This window comes from Panicum virgatum, chromosome 3K, assembly GCF_016808335.1.
Source record: "Panicum virgatum strain AP13 chromosome 3K, P.virgatum_v5, whole genome shotgun sequence".
Taxonomy (NCBI): domain Eukaryota; kingdom Viridiplantae; phylum Streptophyta; class Magnoliopsida; order Poales; family Poaceae; genus Panicum; species Panicum virgatum.
The window spans coordinates 58,565,875-58,581,682 of NC_053138.1; the positions used below are offsets into that span (position 1 = coordinate 58,565,875).

At 52.8% G+C, this 15,808-nt stretch overlaps 1 protein-coding gene across 1 annotated transcript; it reads left to right on the forward strand.

The window, feature by feature from the left end:
* The first annotated feature begins 502 nt into the window (after positions 1 to 502).
* On the forward strand, positions 503 to 3,440 carry LOC120699913 (probable E3 ubiquitin-protein ligase RHY1A). The gene is made up of 3 exons (XM_039984028.1): positions 503 to 731; positions 2,317 to 2,522; positions 2,623 to 3,440. The coding sequence occupies exons 1-3, from the start codon at positions 576 to 578 to the stop codon at positions 3,035 to 3,037; spliced, it is 777 nt and encodes a 258-aa protein (XP_039839962.1). The 5' UTR covers positions 503 to 575; the 3' UTR covers positions 3,038 to 3,440.
* The last annotated feature ends 12,368 nt before the right edge of the window (positions 3,441 to 15,808 follow it).

Here is a 15,808-nt window from a genome sequence, read left to right on the forward strand (position 1 = left end):
AGTAATCATCCGCTAATTATTGATTAAACATGGATTAATTAGCATCATTAGATTCGTCTCGCGATTTACAACCCATCTATACAAAAAGTTTTGCAAATAGACTTCATTTAGTACTTCAAATACGCTCTTTATATCTTTACACAATTTTACAAAATGAACTAAACACTCCCTAAAAATAAATCGTAATAAGTCAAGCCAAGCCTAATCTCGAACATCCGAACAGCCTCGTAATCCTCAGCCAACTGACGTTGCTCTCCCACTAAAAAAAAAAACTGACGTTGCTCTCGTCCGTTGCATCTAGGGTGCCGTGGGGGCTTCGCCTTCGCCTGACCGTCCACTTTCTCATCGGACGGTGCGGCACACCAAAACAAGTAGTAGTGGTATCTGTCAGCTTCTGTGAGCTGAATTCCGACAAGATTTGACCCTTGCTTGAATCCCATCGCAATAGGCACCAACAATTTGTGAACGCACGCCACTATAAACAAGGGAGAGAAATGGGTGGGGGACTGTAACAATTTGCCGCGGCTTCTCTCCTCCCTTCTCTGGCGCTCACTCCCCTCCCCCCTTCCCCTCGCATGCCGATCGCCTCCAAGCTCCTCTACTTCCAGCGCCGCCCCTCGCCGGCGCCGCCGGACCCGGGCCCCGAGCCACCCGACTCTCGCCGCCGGGCCGGCCGCGACCACTCCGCCCGCCAGCGCCGCCGCAGCTCCTTCTCCTCCCACCACAAGCCGGTGAGTCCCCAAGAAGCCACCTGCCGTTTCGTTTCCTCTAGTTTCCTGCCGTTTGTTAGCTAAAGCTGCGGCCTTCTTACGTTTTGCTGACCGAAGAAACCGAGGGCTCTTCCAGTTTTCTTCTAGATTCCAACCTCGGCCGTTCAGCAAAGTTACAACTTAAAGCTTGGTGTGGATTATTTTTTTTCCTCCTGCTATGGTGGATTAGTGTTCATGGCTTCTAGGTCAGTCGGAAAGTAATGATTTTGGTCATTGGACACAAGAAATGGAGAGCTGTCGAGTTATAGGGTCCGGAGTGGACGCGTAACTGAGAAAAAAGATTGTGGCTTTGATGGGAGAAGTGAATGCAAGCAGAGTATGTGGCAAGGGAAAAGGGCGTGCCATAGCAATTTTAGTTTAGTTGTTATTTGTTAATAGAGAACCAAGTGTGTCAAAGTTCATGATTTTATCACGGAGGGAAACCTGGTGGGGAAATTGCTGTTCTGAACTGCCAATTGATGTAGATTTCTACTGTAGACCCTGATGACTGATGTTGTGTTGGACTATTATAACGTCCCAGGCTTAAATCGTGCAGTCGGTGTGGTAGAAATTAATTGAGAGAGATGGAACATGGTGTGTAGCTATGGATCATGGTGCTTTGTACTACACCCTTCATTTTCCTTCGCCTAGATGTTTGGATCACATGAAACTGAAACTGTTTCACAGTAATTCAGTTGCAGACGATGAGTGATATATTTTTTTAAAGAAAGAAATCATGGTCTCTTGTTTGTTCAGAAACATTGAGGAGTTCATCAGCATTCTGGAATATTCTTGCCTGAAAGATGGTTTCATGTTCTTTCTTGAACTAGGCAGAGTATGTGCTGTAGTAGGAACCTTACTATGGTTTCGGAAAAGGAAACTAAGAACCGATAATCTCCTTATAGTATTATCAAGCAGGCAGAGAACAGGCCCCCCCAAAAAGGATATATACTATTATCAAGTATGGCAATGATAATCTCCACAACAGCTAATTTTTTTTATACCAGTGAGTTGTGGGCTTTAGTTCAAAATATTAGGCCAAAACTTTTATGTGGGCCTGTACTATTATGGTAACATGAGGGCAAATTTCTTATGTGTTTCTTTCATGTTTACATTTCTGAAGAAAGCTGCAATTTTTTCAGCTAGTGTCATTATGACAGGCATTTGTTTTAATACGTCCTTTTCTTTCCAAGATACTCGTACTACTAGGTTTTCAAAGACCAAGCAGTGTTTTTGTTGAATCTACCTCCAGATTAGCAAATTAAATGCCAGTCCATATATCAGCCAACGGTAAATAAGTCAGATTATTTTTGTGAAAATTATCCTCTATACTGTCATCAGTTTGTCACTACTCCTTATATATAATTCAGATTTTCTTTGCAACAAGCAAGTTTTCCACTGATGTTCTGTCACCAAATAATGACAGGTGGACACTATGATGACCTGCCTTATTATTTTTTATGCAAAGATTAGCGCAGTCACATTCTTCCATGTCTTGATAGTATAAAATATTAAAATCACTGCCAGTGATTACGCATGGCTTCTAACCTCTTGTCATATAAACCAGGGCCAGGAACCTGTTCCAGGGAACCAAAGAGACTCTAGCAAGTCTCTTGGACCAGCTGGAAACCTAACAGAGCATGTAGCAGGGATATCCTCTATCACGAGACTAAACCGCAGCGTATCCGACCATGGCCGTCTTCCTGATGCCGTGCAACAGGCCAGGGAAAGGCTTCTTCAGAGGCTCAACAGCGTGGACTTATCAGGAAGAAGGTCCACATCAACTCTTAGTAGTCTGTCGTCCTTTCTGCATATAATCTAACATGGACGATGTACCCAACCTAACATTTTCACACGTTCTCCTGTTTTGCAGGCAAAAGTCATGCCCCTCAGAAACCATTTGGGCTGACTTCTCTTCTGACTGCATCCTAGGCACCCTAACCAACTGCTTCCAGCCTGACGACTCCATCGCTGCCAGCAAGGTTGAAGAAGACGTGACGGAGCCCGTCGGCAGTAACACTGATGAGCGTACGCCCATCTCACCATTCTCGGAATCCATTGTCCCTGAGATTCAACACTCAGTCTGCAACAGAGCAGCAGAGGAAGGCGATGACTGCACCTGTGAACCTCCAGCAGAGTGCTCCATATGCCTGGAGCGATGCGGCGGCACAGGCGACGGGCTCACCCAGCTGCACTGCAAGCACGTCTTCCACTCGCTGTGCCTGGAGCGGTGGCTGCGGTCCCGCGGCGACTGCCCCTATTGCCGGGCCACTGTGGCCCTCTCCTAACAGCAGGATGCAGAAACTGAAAGAGATTGACCACGAGTCCAACGGCGCGGATTACAGAACCTCCCCTGTCCCCTCTAAGCTTTAACCATCTCCCTGCTTAGTGCTTACCCCTTGTACTGTTACTGCTACATTTTCATTAGCCGTTATGAGACCGAACTATTAAGCCCTGTGCGGCTCAGCAATTACTGTAGACTCTAGTATCTTTTCACGTGTATATATCATGCCTTGTAAACGCACTGTGTCAGAGTAACTGGATGTTTGCATCTGTCATCTGCGCATGGTGCGAGAGGAGCTGGTGGGTGTTGCATCATCCCAGTCCATGGAAGTTGTGTGCGCTCCACTCTCATTGCAAGCTGACAAGCTGTCGCTTGGGTGTAACCGTTTCTGTTCTGTTTCTTTTGCACACCTGCAAGTGGATCTGGAATCTACGTTCTGTTCTTTGCAACTCCTTTTAGATCAGAGCTTTTCTCCTTTCTTCGTCTGTACTTTTAGTTCCTGCCGATCACCATCTAGCTTCTTTCTTTCCTGAAGAAGAACGGGCAGTGAAGGTTCAAAAAGAAAAAGGAAAAATCTCGCTCTGTAGAGATGGCAAGATGCCTGCAGTTCGATCTAGATGCCAGTTGCCAGATAACAGCTGAGATGCCCGTCGAGTTTGTTCACGACGGCGAGCACCGGGCGCCAGAGGTCGCTTTGAGTGCTTGACCAAATATTGTTCTTTGGGAAGCTGTCTCGGCCCGTAACTTGCTCGACGTCGGTCTTGTTCACTTGCTCGACGCCGGTCTTGATCTTGCTGCGTCCTCGTCCTCGACCAGCGATTCAGCGGACGGTGCACGCGTCGGCGGTCGGCTTCACCTGCCACGGCTGGACCCTCACCCGCCGGAGCAGGAGACGCGCCCGAGGAAAGAGAGCTGACTGCTTCGGAGTCCGGAGCGCGTCGCCGCCGCGCTTCACCACCGTGGCGCAGGCCGACGCCCGGCGGCCGGCGTGGTGGTCTGCGGGCCGACGCCGTCCGTGCGAGGGCGGCGGCGCGATGCCGTTCCAGCCGCGGATCCCGCACGAACCGTCGAACACGGCGGACCAACGGAGCCCCTGGAACGCGACGCGCTCCAATGGCCGGCGAACCGCGGCCGGAGCGGCGGTGACCGCGCCGAAGGGGGCGGACGGTGGCTCTCGTTCCCCGACCACGGGAGGACGGTGTTTCATTTACCGTCCACCCCTGGGGTCATAGCAGCCGTCGGATCGGGAACGAGTGGCGGGATCCGAGCGTAGGAAGGCGAGGTGGTGGGTCGCATGGGCTTGAAAGCCCAAGAAGCGGCCCAGTGGTCACCGTGGGCCCGTTGGTCGTGAAGCGGGCGCGGGCCGGGCCTCCTTCGACGGCGACGACTTCTGGCGGGCGGACAAGAGCAGCGGGTGGCCGCCGGCGCCGGCCGTGACGATGACGGGCCCGGTTGCTGCCTCCCTCCTCTCTGAATTGAAACTCCGAGGCGGCGAGGCGTACAGGTACACATTAGGTGAGTCTTCTTCCCCGCGGCATGGCAACCGTGGCGAGCTCTTGCTTCCCCCGGCGATGTCCGCACGGAAGAAATAATACCACAGGCAACGCCATTTGTTCCTAGATGGATGGGTGGATAGACTGCGCGCCTGAACAAGCCAAGCCTGAATGGTTTGAAGAAACCGAAAGAGGTCTGCTGGCCTCAAACACCTCACAGAAAGACGGCAAAAGTTGGGTTGCCAGCAGTGTGCTGATGGATCTAAGACTGATTGCCATCCACCTCCCTCTGCATGCCCTGCAATCCGGGGATCCCATTTCATGATTTCCACCCCGGAGCTGTGTGAACATCGAGCATCGCGGATGCATTAGCCGGCCGGCCTGCAGATGCCCCAGGTGTGTTGTGTGAGACTGAGACACACTGACCGGCTCATACTGCACCGCATCGTGGCAACGGCATGGCCGCCGCATGGGCCGCAGCCGATTGTCTGCTAATTTATCCACCAACGCAAAATAAGCGACTGTTAGCCAGAGAGCGGCATCAGTGCCGGACGGCTTAAGGTGACGACGGTGGGCATCGTGTTAAATCATGTAAATAATCTTTATCTCGTGTGCAACAACCTTGTGTTGGTTAGTTGTAGATTAGTAGGACTTATCTTTTGTAACTAGAAGATCGACCAGGTTGTTGCCCCGTGATCTGTACACCACGATGGAGGTTGTTTCCATCCTATATTAACATGCACAACGGCCTCTACGAAGGTTCAACGCTTCCACAATATTTTACATGGTACCAAGAGCCAGCCTCTAGTAGATTCATCTAGATGGCGTACACAAGTTCATCCTCATCGAGCTTGCCAACCATGGCTACTCCATCCCCTTGGCCTCCCCATCTCTGAAAAGCTCACCAAGAATAATCTCCAATTATGGAAACTCCAAGTCCTACCAGCTATTCGTGGTGCTCAACAAGAAGGATACCTCGATGGCTCGGTGCCCCCCCCGGCGAAGGAAGTAGACGTCAAGGTCGGCGACAAGACCGTCAAAGGCGTCATTCATGAATCTTGCAGGACTATCCAGAGAGGACCACGTGCAATCATGTCTATTGTTTTTCTTGCATTTTGCATCGTTTGACTATGATTGCTGGATAATGCGTCGCGACGCTCTCTTTTCATTGTATTCGCTAGCTGTTGTTACCTCACCGGCTGCGGAGCTCGCTGGGCACTGTCACCTGGACACAGGAAGAAGAGCACAGGGCTCCTAAGGGACTACAGGTAGTCCCTTTGTCGATTCTTTTCTAAAACTTAATCTTGCAAGTTCATAGATTCATATTTTGTGGCTGATAACTTGATTTTTATGCTAATTGCTACCCTCAAAAGCTTAGATAGCTAGGTTTATATTATTTGATGCCTCACGCATACTTATCTAATACCATCGCCAAGCTTTCTCTCCATTGCGCTCTAGGGCGCCATGACATATGGCACTTAAAGCTTGCCTGCGGTGCAGCATGTCGGCTCTTTAAGCTTGAGCCTTCACAAATTGGCCCCCTCTTAATCTTATCTCGTGGAGTGCTCGGAAGCAAGCGACTCCAGATCAAGTACTGAGGCTGAATACAAGTCTATGGCTAATGCCACTTCAAAAGTAATGTGGGTACAAACCTTGTTGAAACAACTTGATATTAAAGCTTCCAAACATGCTCGGTTGTGGTGTGATAATATAGGAGCAACATATCTCTCGGCTAATCCAGTGTTTCATGTACGCACGAAACATATAGAAGTGGATTTTCATTTTGTCGGAGAAAGAGTAGCTCAAGGGCTACTTCAGATTCAGTTTGTATCTACGGATGATCAAGTCGCAGACGGCTTTACCAAACCTCTTCCTGTTCGATGGCTAGAAAGTTTCAGGCGCAATCTTAACTTAGATAAGTTGTGATTGAGGAGGAGTGTTAAATCATGTAAATCTTTATCACGTGTGCAATAACCTTGTGCTGGTTAGTTGTAGATTAGTAGGACTTATCTTTTGTAACTAGAAGATCGACCAGGTTGTTGCACCGTGATCTGTACACCACGATGGAGGTTGTTTCCATCCTATATTAACATGCACAGCGGCCTCTACGGAGGTTCAACGCTTCCACAATATTTTACACATCGGAGCTCCCTCGCCCTCACCATCTCGCAAGGCGGCTCTGTCCTTGACTCGCTCGACGCCGGTCTTGCTGCGGCAGCTCGAGCAGCGGTCACGAGCTCCACGGACGGAGCCGCCGGAGCACGGACGCTTCCGAGGAAGCACAAGCTCTTTGGCTTTCCGGTAGCGCGTGTCCTTCGCGCTTCGAGGCCGTGACGCAGGCCGGCGCGCGCGCGGCGGCGTGGTGTTCTGCCGGCCGGCCGCCTCCATGCGCGTAGGGCCAACCGCATTCTCTTACCTGCGGCGTGCTCATCTGACGCTTGCTGCTGCTTGGCGTCCAGCCGTTCCAGCCGCTTCTCCCGCACGAAACGTTCTCGCAGAGGGGCAAACGCGCCCCCTCACCCGCGGCGCCCTCCAATGCCCGGCGAACGGCGGCGGGAGCGGCGGCCGCCGCGGTGGGCGGGGAGCGGACGGTGACGGTGGCTCTCGTTCCCCGACCAGGGGTGGACGGTGTTTCATTTACCGTCCACCCCTGGGGTCACGGTAGCCGTCGGATCGGGAACGAGCGGCGGGATCCGAGCACGGGAGGAGAGGTGGTGGGTCGCATGGGCTTGGAAGCCCAAGAAGCAGCCCAGTGGTCGCCGTGAGCCCAATGCCTGAAGCTGAAGCAGGGCGCGCGCGCGGGCCGGGCCTCGTGCGAGGCTGCGACGGCGACAACTGCTGGCGGACAAGAGCAGTGGGCGGCCGCCGGCGCCGGCCTTGACGACGACGGGCCCGGTTGTGGCCTCCCTCCTCTCTGAATTGAAACTCCGAGGCGGCCAGGCGTACGGCTCGCTCTGAGTCTTCTTCCCGTCGCCGGCCGGCCTCAGCCGCCGCAGCACCGACGAGGAGGTGTGCCGCTGCGCCTCTCCGTCCTCCCTGTACGCTCGTCTGACGTTGGCTTCTGCTTGTTTCCGCGTGAGTCCAGTGCATGCATCTACTACGCCTGACGAGCTCAGCTCTGGTCTGTCTCACCACTTCACTAGCAAGTATGTACCGAGCTGGAACCAACCATGCGATTGGTGTAGTACAGATTGTTAGTTGAGAGATCAAACATGCAGCCGGGTGTGGAGTCGAGTTGAGTTGTGTAACTGTGGTCATGTCCCAATCCAACCGGTTGTTGTTTGAGTCGAGTTAGAGAGGAGTTGTGTGGTTGTTTGTCCGGTGGTGGTGTGGAGCTTTGGATCATCCGTGCGTTGCGGAACAGTGAACACCCTTCGTTGAATTGAATTTAGCGTCAGTTTAGCAAATTAATTGCCACTGCCTATATCAGCCTATGCTAAATCAAGATTTATGGACCTCTTGGAAAGGCATCACCCAAAAGTGACATGTTCACCTACGGGATAATTCTCCTTGAAGTCTTCACTGAAAAGAGACCAGCGTATCCCTATGTTCATCGGTTGGGTTGGGTTTGCTCTGCTCAAGCGACTCACCTGACAAAAAGGATGTCACTGAATGATTTAGTCGTGGACCTGAAGAAGATATAGCATTTGAGGTTACGACATGGAATCATCATCGACCACCTGTGGTAGTAGTAGTATTGTCAGTCGTCCATTCAGACAAAAGCAGAGGTTCAGTTGTTCAGTATCCGTGACGTGCAAGCCTACATGACTGAAGCAGGTGTTGGTGTGCTCTATGCAGTTCTTCAGGGTGAAATACACATGGTGATCATGGATGATCTGTCCAGAAATCAGGGAGGGGACGCAGTCGTGCCTGCCGTCTACGGGCCAACAACGTCGAGTTGCCATTGCTGCCTGCGGCTGCTCAGATCGGATCGTTTCCGTACTTGCTCGTTCCAGGTGCAGGAGGAAGAGAATGGGATTGGTCTTGGTGATTCCCACTGGAAAGGCGGCCGCCGGAGCGGGCGCGGCGTGGTGGTCTGCCGGCCGCCGTCCGTGCGCGCGGGCGCGGGCTCGGGCGGTGCCCGGCCTGCAGCCAGCCGTTCCATGCGCGTCTTCCGCAGAACCGTCCGGGCGCGCAGGGCTAAACTCATCCTCTTGCCGGCGGCGGACGGCGCCGGGAGCGGGGTGGACGGCGTCTGTGTCGCGTCCCCCGACCGGAGGTGGACGGTGTTTCATTTACCGTCCACCCCTGGGGTCACGGCAGCCGTCGGATTGGGAACGAGCGGCGGGATCCGAGAGCTGGAAGGTGTGGTGGTGGGCTTGAAAGCCCAAGAAGCGACCCAGTGGGCCAGGGGTCACCGTGGAGCCCACGTTGGTGATGATGCATTGATGCGTTGATCCTGAAGCTGAAGCAGGGCGCGCGCGGGGCCGCCGGCCTCCGGCGAGGCTGCGACAACTGCTGGCGGACAAGAGCCAAGTGGCCGCCGGCGCCGGCCGAGGCGGCGAGGCGTGCATCTCGTTCTGAGTCTTGTTCCCCGTCGCCGGCCGGCCTCAGCTGCCGCAGGACCGGCGAGGAGGTGCGCCATGCTCTGAAGAAACGACGTCGCACTTTGTCAAAATTTTTGATGAACTTATTAGGTGGCTTGATTACTGTGAGAAGGTAAACCGGCAGAGAGCTCAACACTGATCTGACCAGCACCCGGCGCCCCCCCGGGTTTAGCAACTTGCACTGCCAGCCGGCCATCTTCGCTAGTGCCTTGTCCTGCAAAGGCTGGATATGTGCCAGCCGTAGTCTTCCCATGACGATCGGTATGCCAAGGTAAGTGAGAGGAAAGTCCACTCGTTGCCCCGGAAAGGCTGTCAAAACATTCTCCAAGTCGATGTCATGACACCGAATAGCTGCCACTGAACTTTTTTCCAAGTTTATCCGAAGTCCATCCCCAAAGGACCTCATAATCTGTATGACCATCTCCAATTCCTCTTTCACTGGGTTTATAAAAACGACGGCATCATCAGCATAGAGGGACAACCGAAGCTTTGCATGCCGGCCCCTGAGCGTAGATAGTGATCCATCTTCAGTTGCTAATTGGAAGAGCTTTTGGAGTGTGTCGATGGCAAGAATGAAAAGGTAGGGGGAAAGAGGGCCCCCTTGCCGAAGTCCGCGTTGATGAAGAAAAGTTGGCCCAGGAATTCCATTGAGTAGGACAGACGAGGAGGAGGTTGAGAAGAAGAGTGCCAGCCAATTCCTCCACCTTGAAGGAAAACCCCTTTGCTGCAGCATCTCAAGAACGTATTCCCATGAGACCGAATCAAAAGTCTTGGAAATATCCATTTTCAGGAGCAAGGCCGGTGTGTTGGTTCGGTGATAAGCTCGTGCAAGGTTCCTGACATACAGAAAGTTGTCCTGTATACATCTTTTTTTGATAAAAGCACTTTGACAATTTGAAATCAGATCGTCCATCGCCGGCGCCACCCTCAGTGCAAGCACTTTCATCACTATCTTGGCAAACGAATGGATCAGACTTGTTGGGCGAAAATCCTTCACCATTTCTGCGGTCTCCTTTTTGGGCAGGAGGGCAATAGATGCACAATTAAGCTTAGGCAAAGGGCCAGTGTTGAGATTGTAGATGCAATGAAAAGCAGCCACCACATCAGATTTTATGATAGACCAGCAAGACATATAGAAATCCACCGTAAAACCATCCGGCCCCGGTGCTTTCTCCGCCGGCATCTGAGAGATTGCATTCCAAATCTCGCGCTCAGAGAACTCCCTGTCCAGACCGTCAAGCTGAACTGTTTCAAGCTCCAGATCCTCCCAGTTGAAGGTGCAAGTTCTGTTCTCCCGCGTCCCCAAAGCGGCAGTGAAGTACCGCAGGATCTCTGCTTCTTTCTCTTCTTGAGACCACAAAAAATTGGCATGCTGGTCCTTCAAACTTGGGATGAAATTCTTTCGACGTCGCGCATTCGCCTTGAGGTGAAAAAATTTTGTGCAGGCATCTCCCTCCTTTAGCCAGGTGATCCTGGAGCATTGCCTGCGCCGGGATCTTTCAACTGCCGCCAGCCCCTGTACCCTCAATTTCCGGGCTTTTCGTAATTCTCGCTCCTCATCAGTAAGTTGCCTGTGATCCTGCGCTATGTCGAGGTGCAGGATAACATCCTGAGCCATATGAAACTGTAACAAGGCTTCACCAAAAAGAGAGTTACTCCAAGTACGCAGGGCCTTCGCCGTGTTACAAAGCTTATGGTGTAGCACGTTCAGCGCCGAGACACCTGAAACTGGCAGTGCCCAAGCTGCAGCAACTGTTTCTAAGAATCTCGGCACTTTGATCCAGAAGTGCTCAAATTTGAAACGGGTACAACGCGGCAGCTGCCGTATTTGGGACAGAAACAGTGGACAATGATCCGAAGCTGAGGACGACAGTGCTTGCAAGCAGGTCGACGGGAAAGCCAGGTCCCATTCCTTATTGCAGAAGACCCTATCCAGCCGCTCAAGAGTTGGATTGTCTCTTTCGTTGCTCCATGTGTACTTTCTGTTCTGTAGTGCAATTTCCAAAAGTTCACACAGATCAAGAGTTCGTCTGAATAGACCCATATAACGCCGGTTCAAATTCAGGTTCCTTTTGTCTTGTACTTGGTAAATAAGATTAAAATCCCCAAGACACAGCCACGGCTGACCGTCAGGTGGCTTGCTCTGCTGCAACTCCGCAAGAAAGCGTTGCTTGTTAATATCTTCCGTTGGCCCATACACGACAGTGATAGTGAAGGAGAAATTGACAAGCCGTATGGTGATGTAGGCTGTCAGGCTAAACTCCCTTAGACTGAGGTGCTCAGCAATTACATGATCAACATCCCAAGCAAGAACGATGCCTCCACGGACCCCCAAAGCAGGGAGAAAAAAGAAACTTGATAGACGGCCACCCAAGAATTCAGCAGCAAGTCTATCCGGGATATCCTGCAGCTTGGTCTCCTGCAAGCAAACAAGAGTTGGCCGAGCTGCCAGCAGCATCTTCAGAACTTCCTCCCGTCGTCCCGGCGCATTCAGACCCCGGACGTTCCAATTGAATAGCGAGAAAGGTGCACTAGCCATGTAACCAACAAGCAACACCAGAAAACTAAAGATTAATTGCAACAAAGCAGAGCTACACCAGCAGACATGACAGATAATGGAGGAGCCAAAGCTAGCAGTACCGAAACATTGCTCCTCCTGATGCCCAACACAGTTTCAGGACTACAACACAGAGAAACGACAGGAACCACAAATTCCTGCACTTGCCAAATAACAGCTGAGAAGACTAACATCTGATAACTACCAGGACACCTAAAGAGACAAGTAAGCAGATACATCTAAACTGCTTGAACCTCCTCAACTCCCGCTTCCGCAGCGAGAGCAGCAGACGCCGCCATCACCGCGCCACTGGCAATGCGGGTGACAGCAGTCAGTGCAGCCATCGTCTTCCTCGGCAGCGGACGCTGATACATCCGCTCATACTTCTCCACCGCCTCATCACCAATAGCTTCCTCCTGCCCAGCCAAGTCGAGTTGCCTGATCAGACGATGTGTTGGCCTTCTGGAGACCGGGACAGATGATGGCCTCGCAAGCAACCTGTTGCTCTGCCGGCGAGAGGAGTAGGAGGCGGCTGCTGGACGGGAGCCGGCAGCTCAGCTGGTGGAATCTCCCTGAACACTGACCCAAGGAAACTACCTGTACCACCCCCTAACTCATCAGGAGCAGGCGGGCCATTAATCTCCATATGATGTACCTGATCAGCAAGATGTTCCATCGAGTTCTGCACTGGACTCAGCTAGTCAGCTGAGCCCCAGGACCAAACCGAACCTCACCATCCAGCTGCTCCCGTGGCCCACCATAGCTGTCGCCGTACCCGCCCGCACCAAGGCCCGGAGGGAAGGACAGCGGCCGCTGCAGCAGCGACGCTAGCGCACGCAAACTCCAGCAGCATAGGATCCTGCATCTTCCCTAGCGGGAAGTCTTCACAAAGCCCAGGCCCGTGGCATAGACCAACGAGGTAGTCCATGTCTCCATGACAGGATCAGAGCAGTACCTTGTTGGGGAGGTGGACGAAGTCGGGGAGGCTGCCTCCCGGCCATGCTGTGCAGTCTCCCAGGAGTAACGGTTGCCGCACCGCGCATCCACGGAGTTGTGGGATGCCACACGATGTGCAGCAGCCGCGTCAGGACGGGGAACGCGAGCGCCGGCGTTCCCAGCCCTCGTCATCTCTGCAGACAGGATCGCGGCCCCTGGTTGGCGAGGGGGGGGGGGGGGGGGGGGGGGGGGGGGGGCAACGCGAGAAGCACCTGCCGCGGGAATCCAGCGAATAGGTCCCGCCCCCGCCATGTCGGCGCCCCTGCGGAGCAGGCGAGCGGGAGCGGTACCTGTCACCACCTCCCAGTGGCCCACGAAAGTTGAAGTCGTCAGCAAGCCGGCCACGAGCGTTGAACCGCTCCATCCAGTTGCGGCGAGGATCCCGCCGGCCATCATCGTCGGGGTCTTCTTCTAGATGAGCAGCTACTGAATCATGCTTCTTCTTCCTGCAACGTCAAGGACTTCGTTTCGCCAATATTTGGTTTGGGTTTGGCTTTGCTCTGCTCAAGCGATTCACCTGACAAAAAGGATGCCACCAAGGGATGTGGTCGTGGACCTGAAGAAGATAAAAAAGGATTGCACCGAATCGGCATCATCAGCGATGGCGCTTATTGCTACCCGATAATCGAGGACCCTTGTACAACAGGGAAAGGCCTAAAGGGAAAACTTGATCTTGTTTGCTTCTACTGAAAACCACAGCGTCTACTGCAGCCATCTGTTACCTACATTTCTTCTCAGTTCTTTATTTCCTGAGGACCACTGGTACATCCGAACACTAGCATTTAAGGTTACTGCATGGAATCATAGTCGACCATTCACTCAAAAGTGTTCATTCAGTTAAAGCAGAGGTTCAGTTGCTCAGCTTGCGACCGAGAACTGTATCCGTGGCGTGTACGCCTACATGACTGAAGCAGGTGTGTTGGTCTGCTCTATTCAGTTCATCAGGGTGAAATACACATGGTGATCGTGGATTATCTATCGCGAAATCATTGATATCGGGCTTGTGCTCTTGTTTGATGGTCAACGTCTGTTACATGTGCATCTTTTAGTCCGCACTCGGCAGCAAATGGAGGTCAAAGAAAGAAACAGGCGCAGCAGCATCGATTTCCCATCTTCACGGAAGAGATCGTGGGCCCTCTCGGCCCCGTCCCCCTTACCTGCTCATGGGCATGGCCAGTTCCGGCAAATCGGCCGGCGGCCAGCCGGTCATCGAGCTGCCATTGCTGCCTGCGCGGCTGCTCGCATCGGCTGTCGCTGATGGATGAGCCAGCCTGCAGATGGAGACATGGAGTAGTCGTGACGCAGGCCGGCGCGGGCGCGGCGTGGTGGTCCCGGCAGCCAGCCGTTCCATGCGCGTCTTCCGCCGGAACGTCCGCACGCGTAGGGACAACTGCATCCTCTTACCTGGGGTGGAAGGTGTCTCGCGTCCACCGACCCTGGGTGGACGGTATTTCATTTACCGTCCACCCCTGGGGTCACGCGAGCCGTCGGATCTGCAACGTGCGGCGGGATCCGAGACGGGGTAAAGCAGGCTGGTGGTTATTATGGGCGTGAAAGCCCACGAAGTAGCCCAGTACCGTCCGGCGTCCGCCGTGAGCCTTCTGGTGGACAAGCGCCAGGCGGCCTCCTTGACGACGGCCACGGATCACGGCTGCTCGCTGCCTCCGCGCGGCGCCCCTTCTGAATTGAAGCTCCGAGGCGAGGCGGACGGCTCGCCGCGGGCTCCTCCTCCCCGTCGCCGGCGCGGCCGGCCTCGACGTTCGTTGCTCTGAAGATGCATCGGTTATTACTGCTCGCTGCTCCCAGCCGTCAGACTGCATACCAGCCTAGCAGCTGCCCCTCCCTGCTGTGTCTCGGACCAAGCTATGAGCATCATTTTTATTTTTATTTTTTGGAAAGCAAAGCAAAACTCTGAGCATCTGACGCCTGCTGCTGCTGCTGCTGCTGCTGCTTGGCGTCCCCTGCTTGCATCTCTTGACGCCGGACGCCACGCCGGCAGTGTGGAGCATTGCCCCGCGGCATGCTTGAACCAGGAGTTGGCCGATCAAGCTTCCACAGTTCCGCTACGCGTTCACGACGACCATCAATCAGCAGAAACGCTGCAGATGATGGCGGCGTCAACTGAATGGCTGCCATTCACCTCCCTCTGCGCGCCCTGTGTAATCTGGCAATTGACCCCAGTCATGATGTCCAATCTTCCATCCCGGAGCTGGAAACATGCGATTGGTGTGGTAGAAATTACCAGTTGAGAGATCAGGCAAGCATGCTGTGGATCGCTATGGATCATCCGTGCGTTGTACAACGTCCTTCGTTTTCCTTTGAGTAGATGTGAGTTTCACAGTACTTTTGTAGCAGATAGTAGTATGATAGTCGTACTGCTAGACTTTCAAAGGCCAAGAAATGGTTTCGTTGAATTGAATCTAGCTCCAGATTAGCAAATTAATTGCCACAGCGGAATCACGTTCCTTGTTGAAGACTTGAAGTCTTCACTGAAAAGAGACCAACAGATCCTATGTTCATCAGAGAACGGAGCATTAGGCAGTGGTTTCTTCAGTTTTGAGGCTTTTCCTACTAAGCTTGCCTCTATTCTTCTAGATCAGCAGCTACTGGAACATGCTTCTTCTTCCTGCAAACATGAAGGACTTCCTTTCGCCGATATTTGGGTTGGGTTTACTAATTGCTCTGCTCAAGCGATCTTCTGCAGCCATCTTTTTACCTACTTTTCTTCTGGGTTCTTTATTTCCTGAGGACCACAGGTACATCTGCATACTAGCATCTGAGGTTACGACATGGAATCGACCATTCACTCAAACCTGTGGTAGTATTGAGTCGCTCATGCAGACAAAAGCAGAGGTTCAGTTGCTCAACTTGCGACCGAGTACTGTATCCGTGACGTGCACGCCTACATGACTGAATCAGGTGTTGGTCGGGAGCCGTCAGATCCGCAACGTGCGGCTGGATCCGAGATGATGCAACGCAGGCTGGTGGTTACTAGAAACCCAGGCGCGGCGTTGCCGCGCCAATTGGATACAACCAGTCAATTCTATTTAGTGAACAAAATTCCATAACATTTGATATCCTATACAGAAATATATTTCCTTTATATGCGGCCAATAGCTGATGCTGCATAAGAAAAACAGATTGTACAAGTGCTTTGCAACTGAATATTTTCTAGATAAGAC

Coding starts and splice junctions, on each gene's coding strand:
- LOC120699913 (XM_039984028.1), top strand. CDS start 576: ATGCCGATCGCCTCCAAGCTCCTCTACTTCCAGCGCCGCCCCTCGCCG. Junction 732..2,316: donor TCTCCTCCCACCACAAGCCG/GTGAGTCCCCAA, acceptor CATATAAACCAG/GGCCAGGAACCTGTTCCAGG. Junction 2,523..2,622: donor GTGGACTTATCAGGAAGAAG/GTCCACATCAAC, acceptor CCTGTTTTGCAG/GCAAAAGTCATGCCCCTCAG.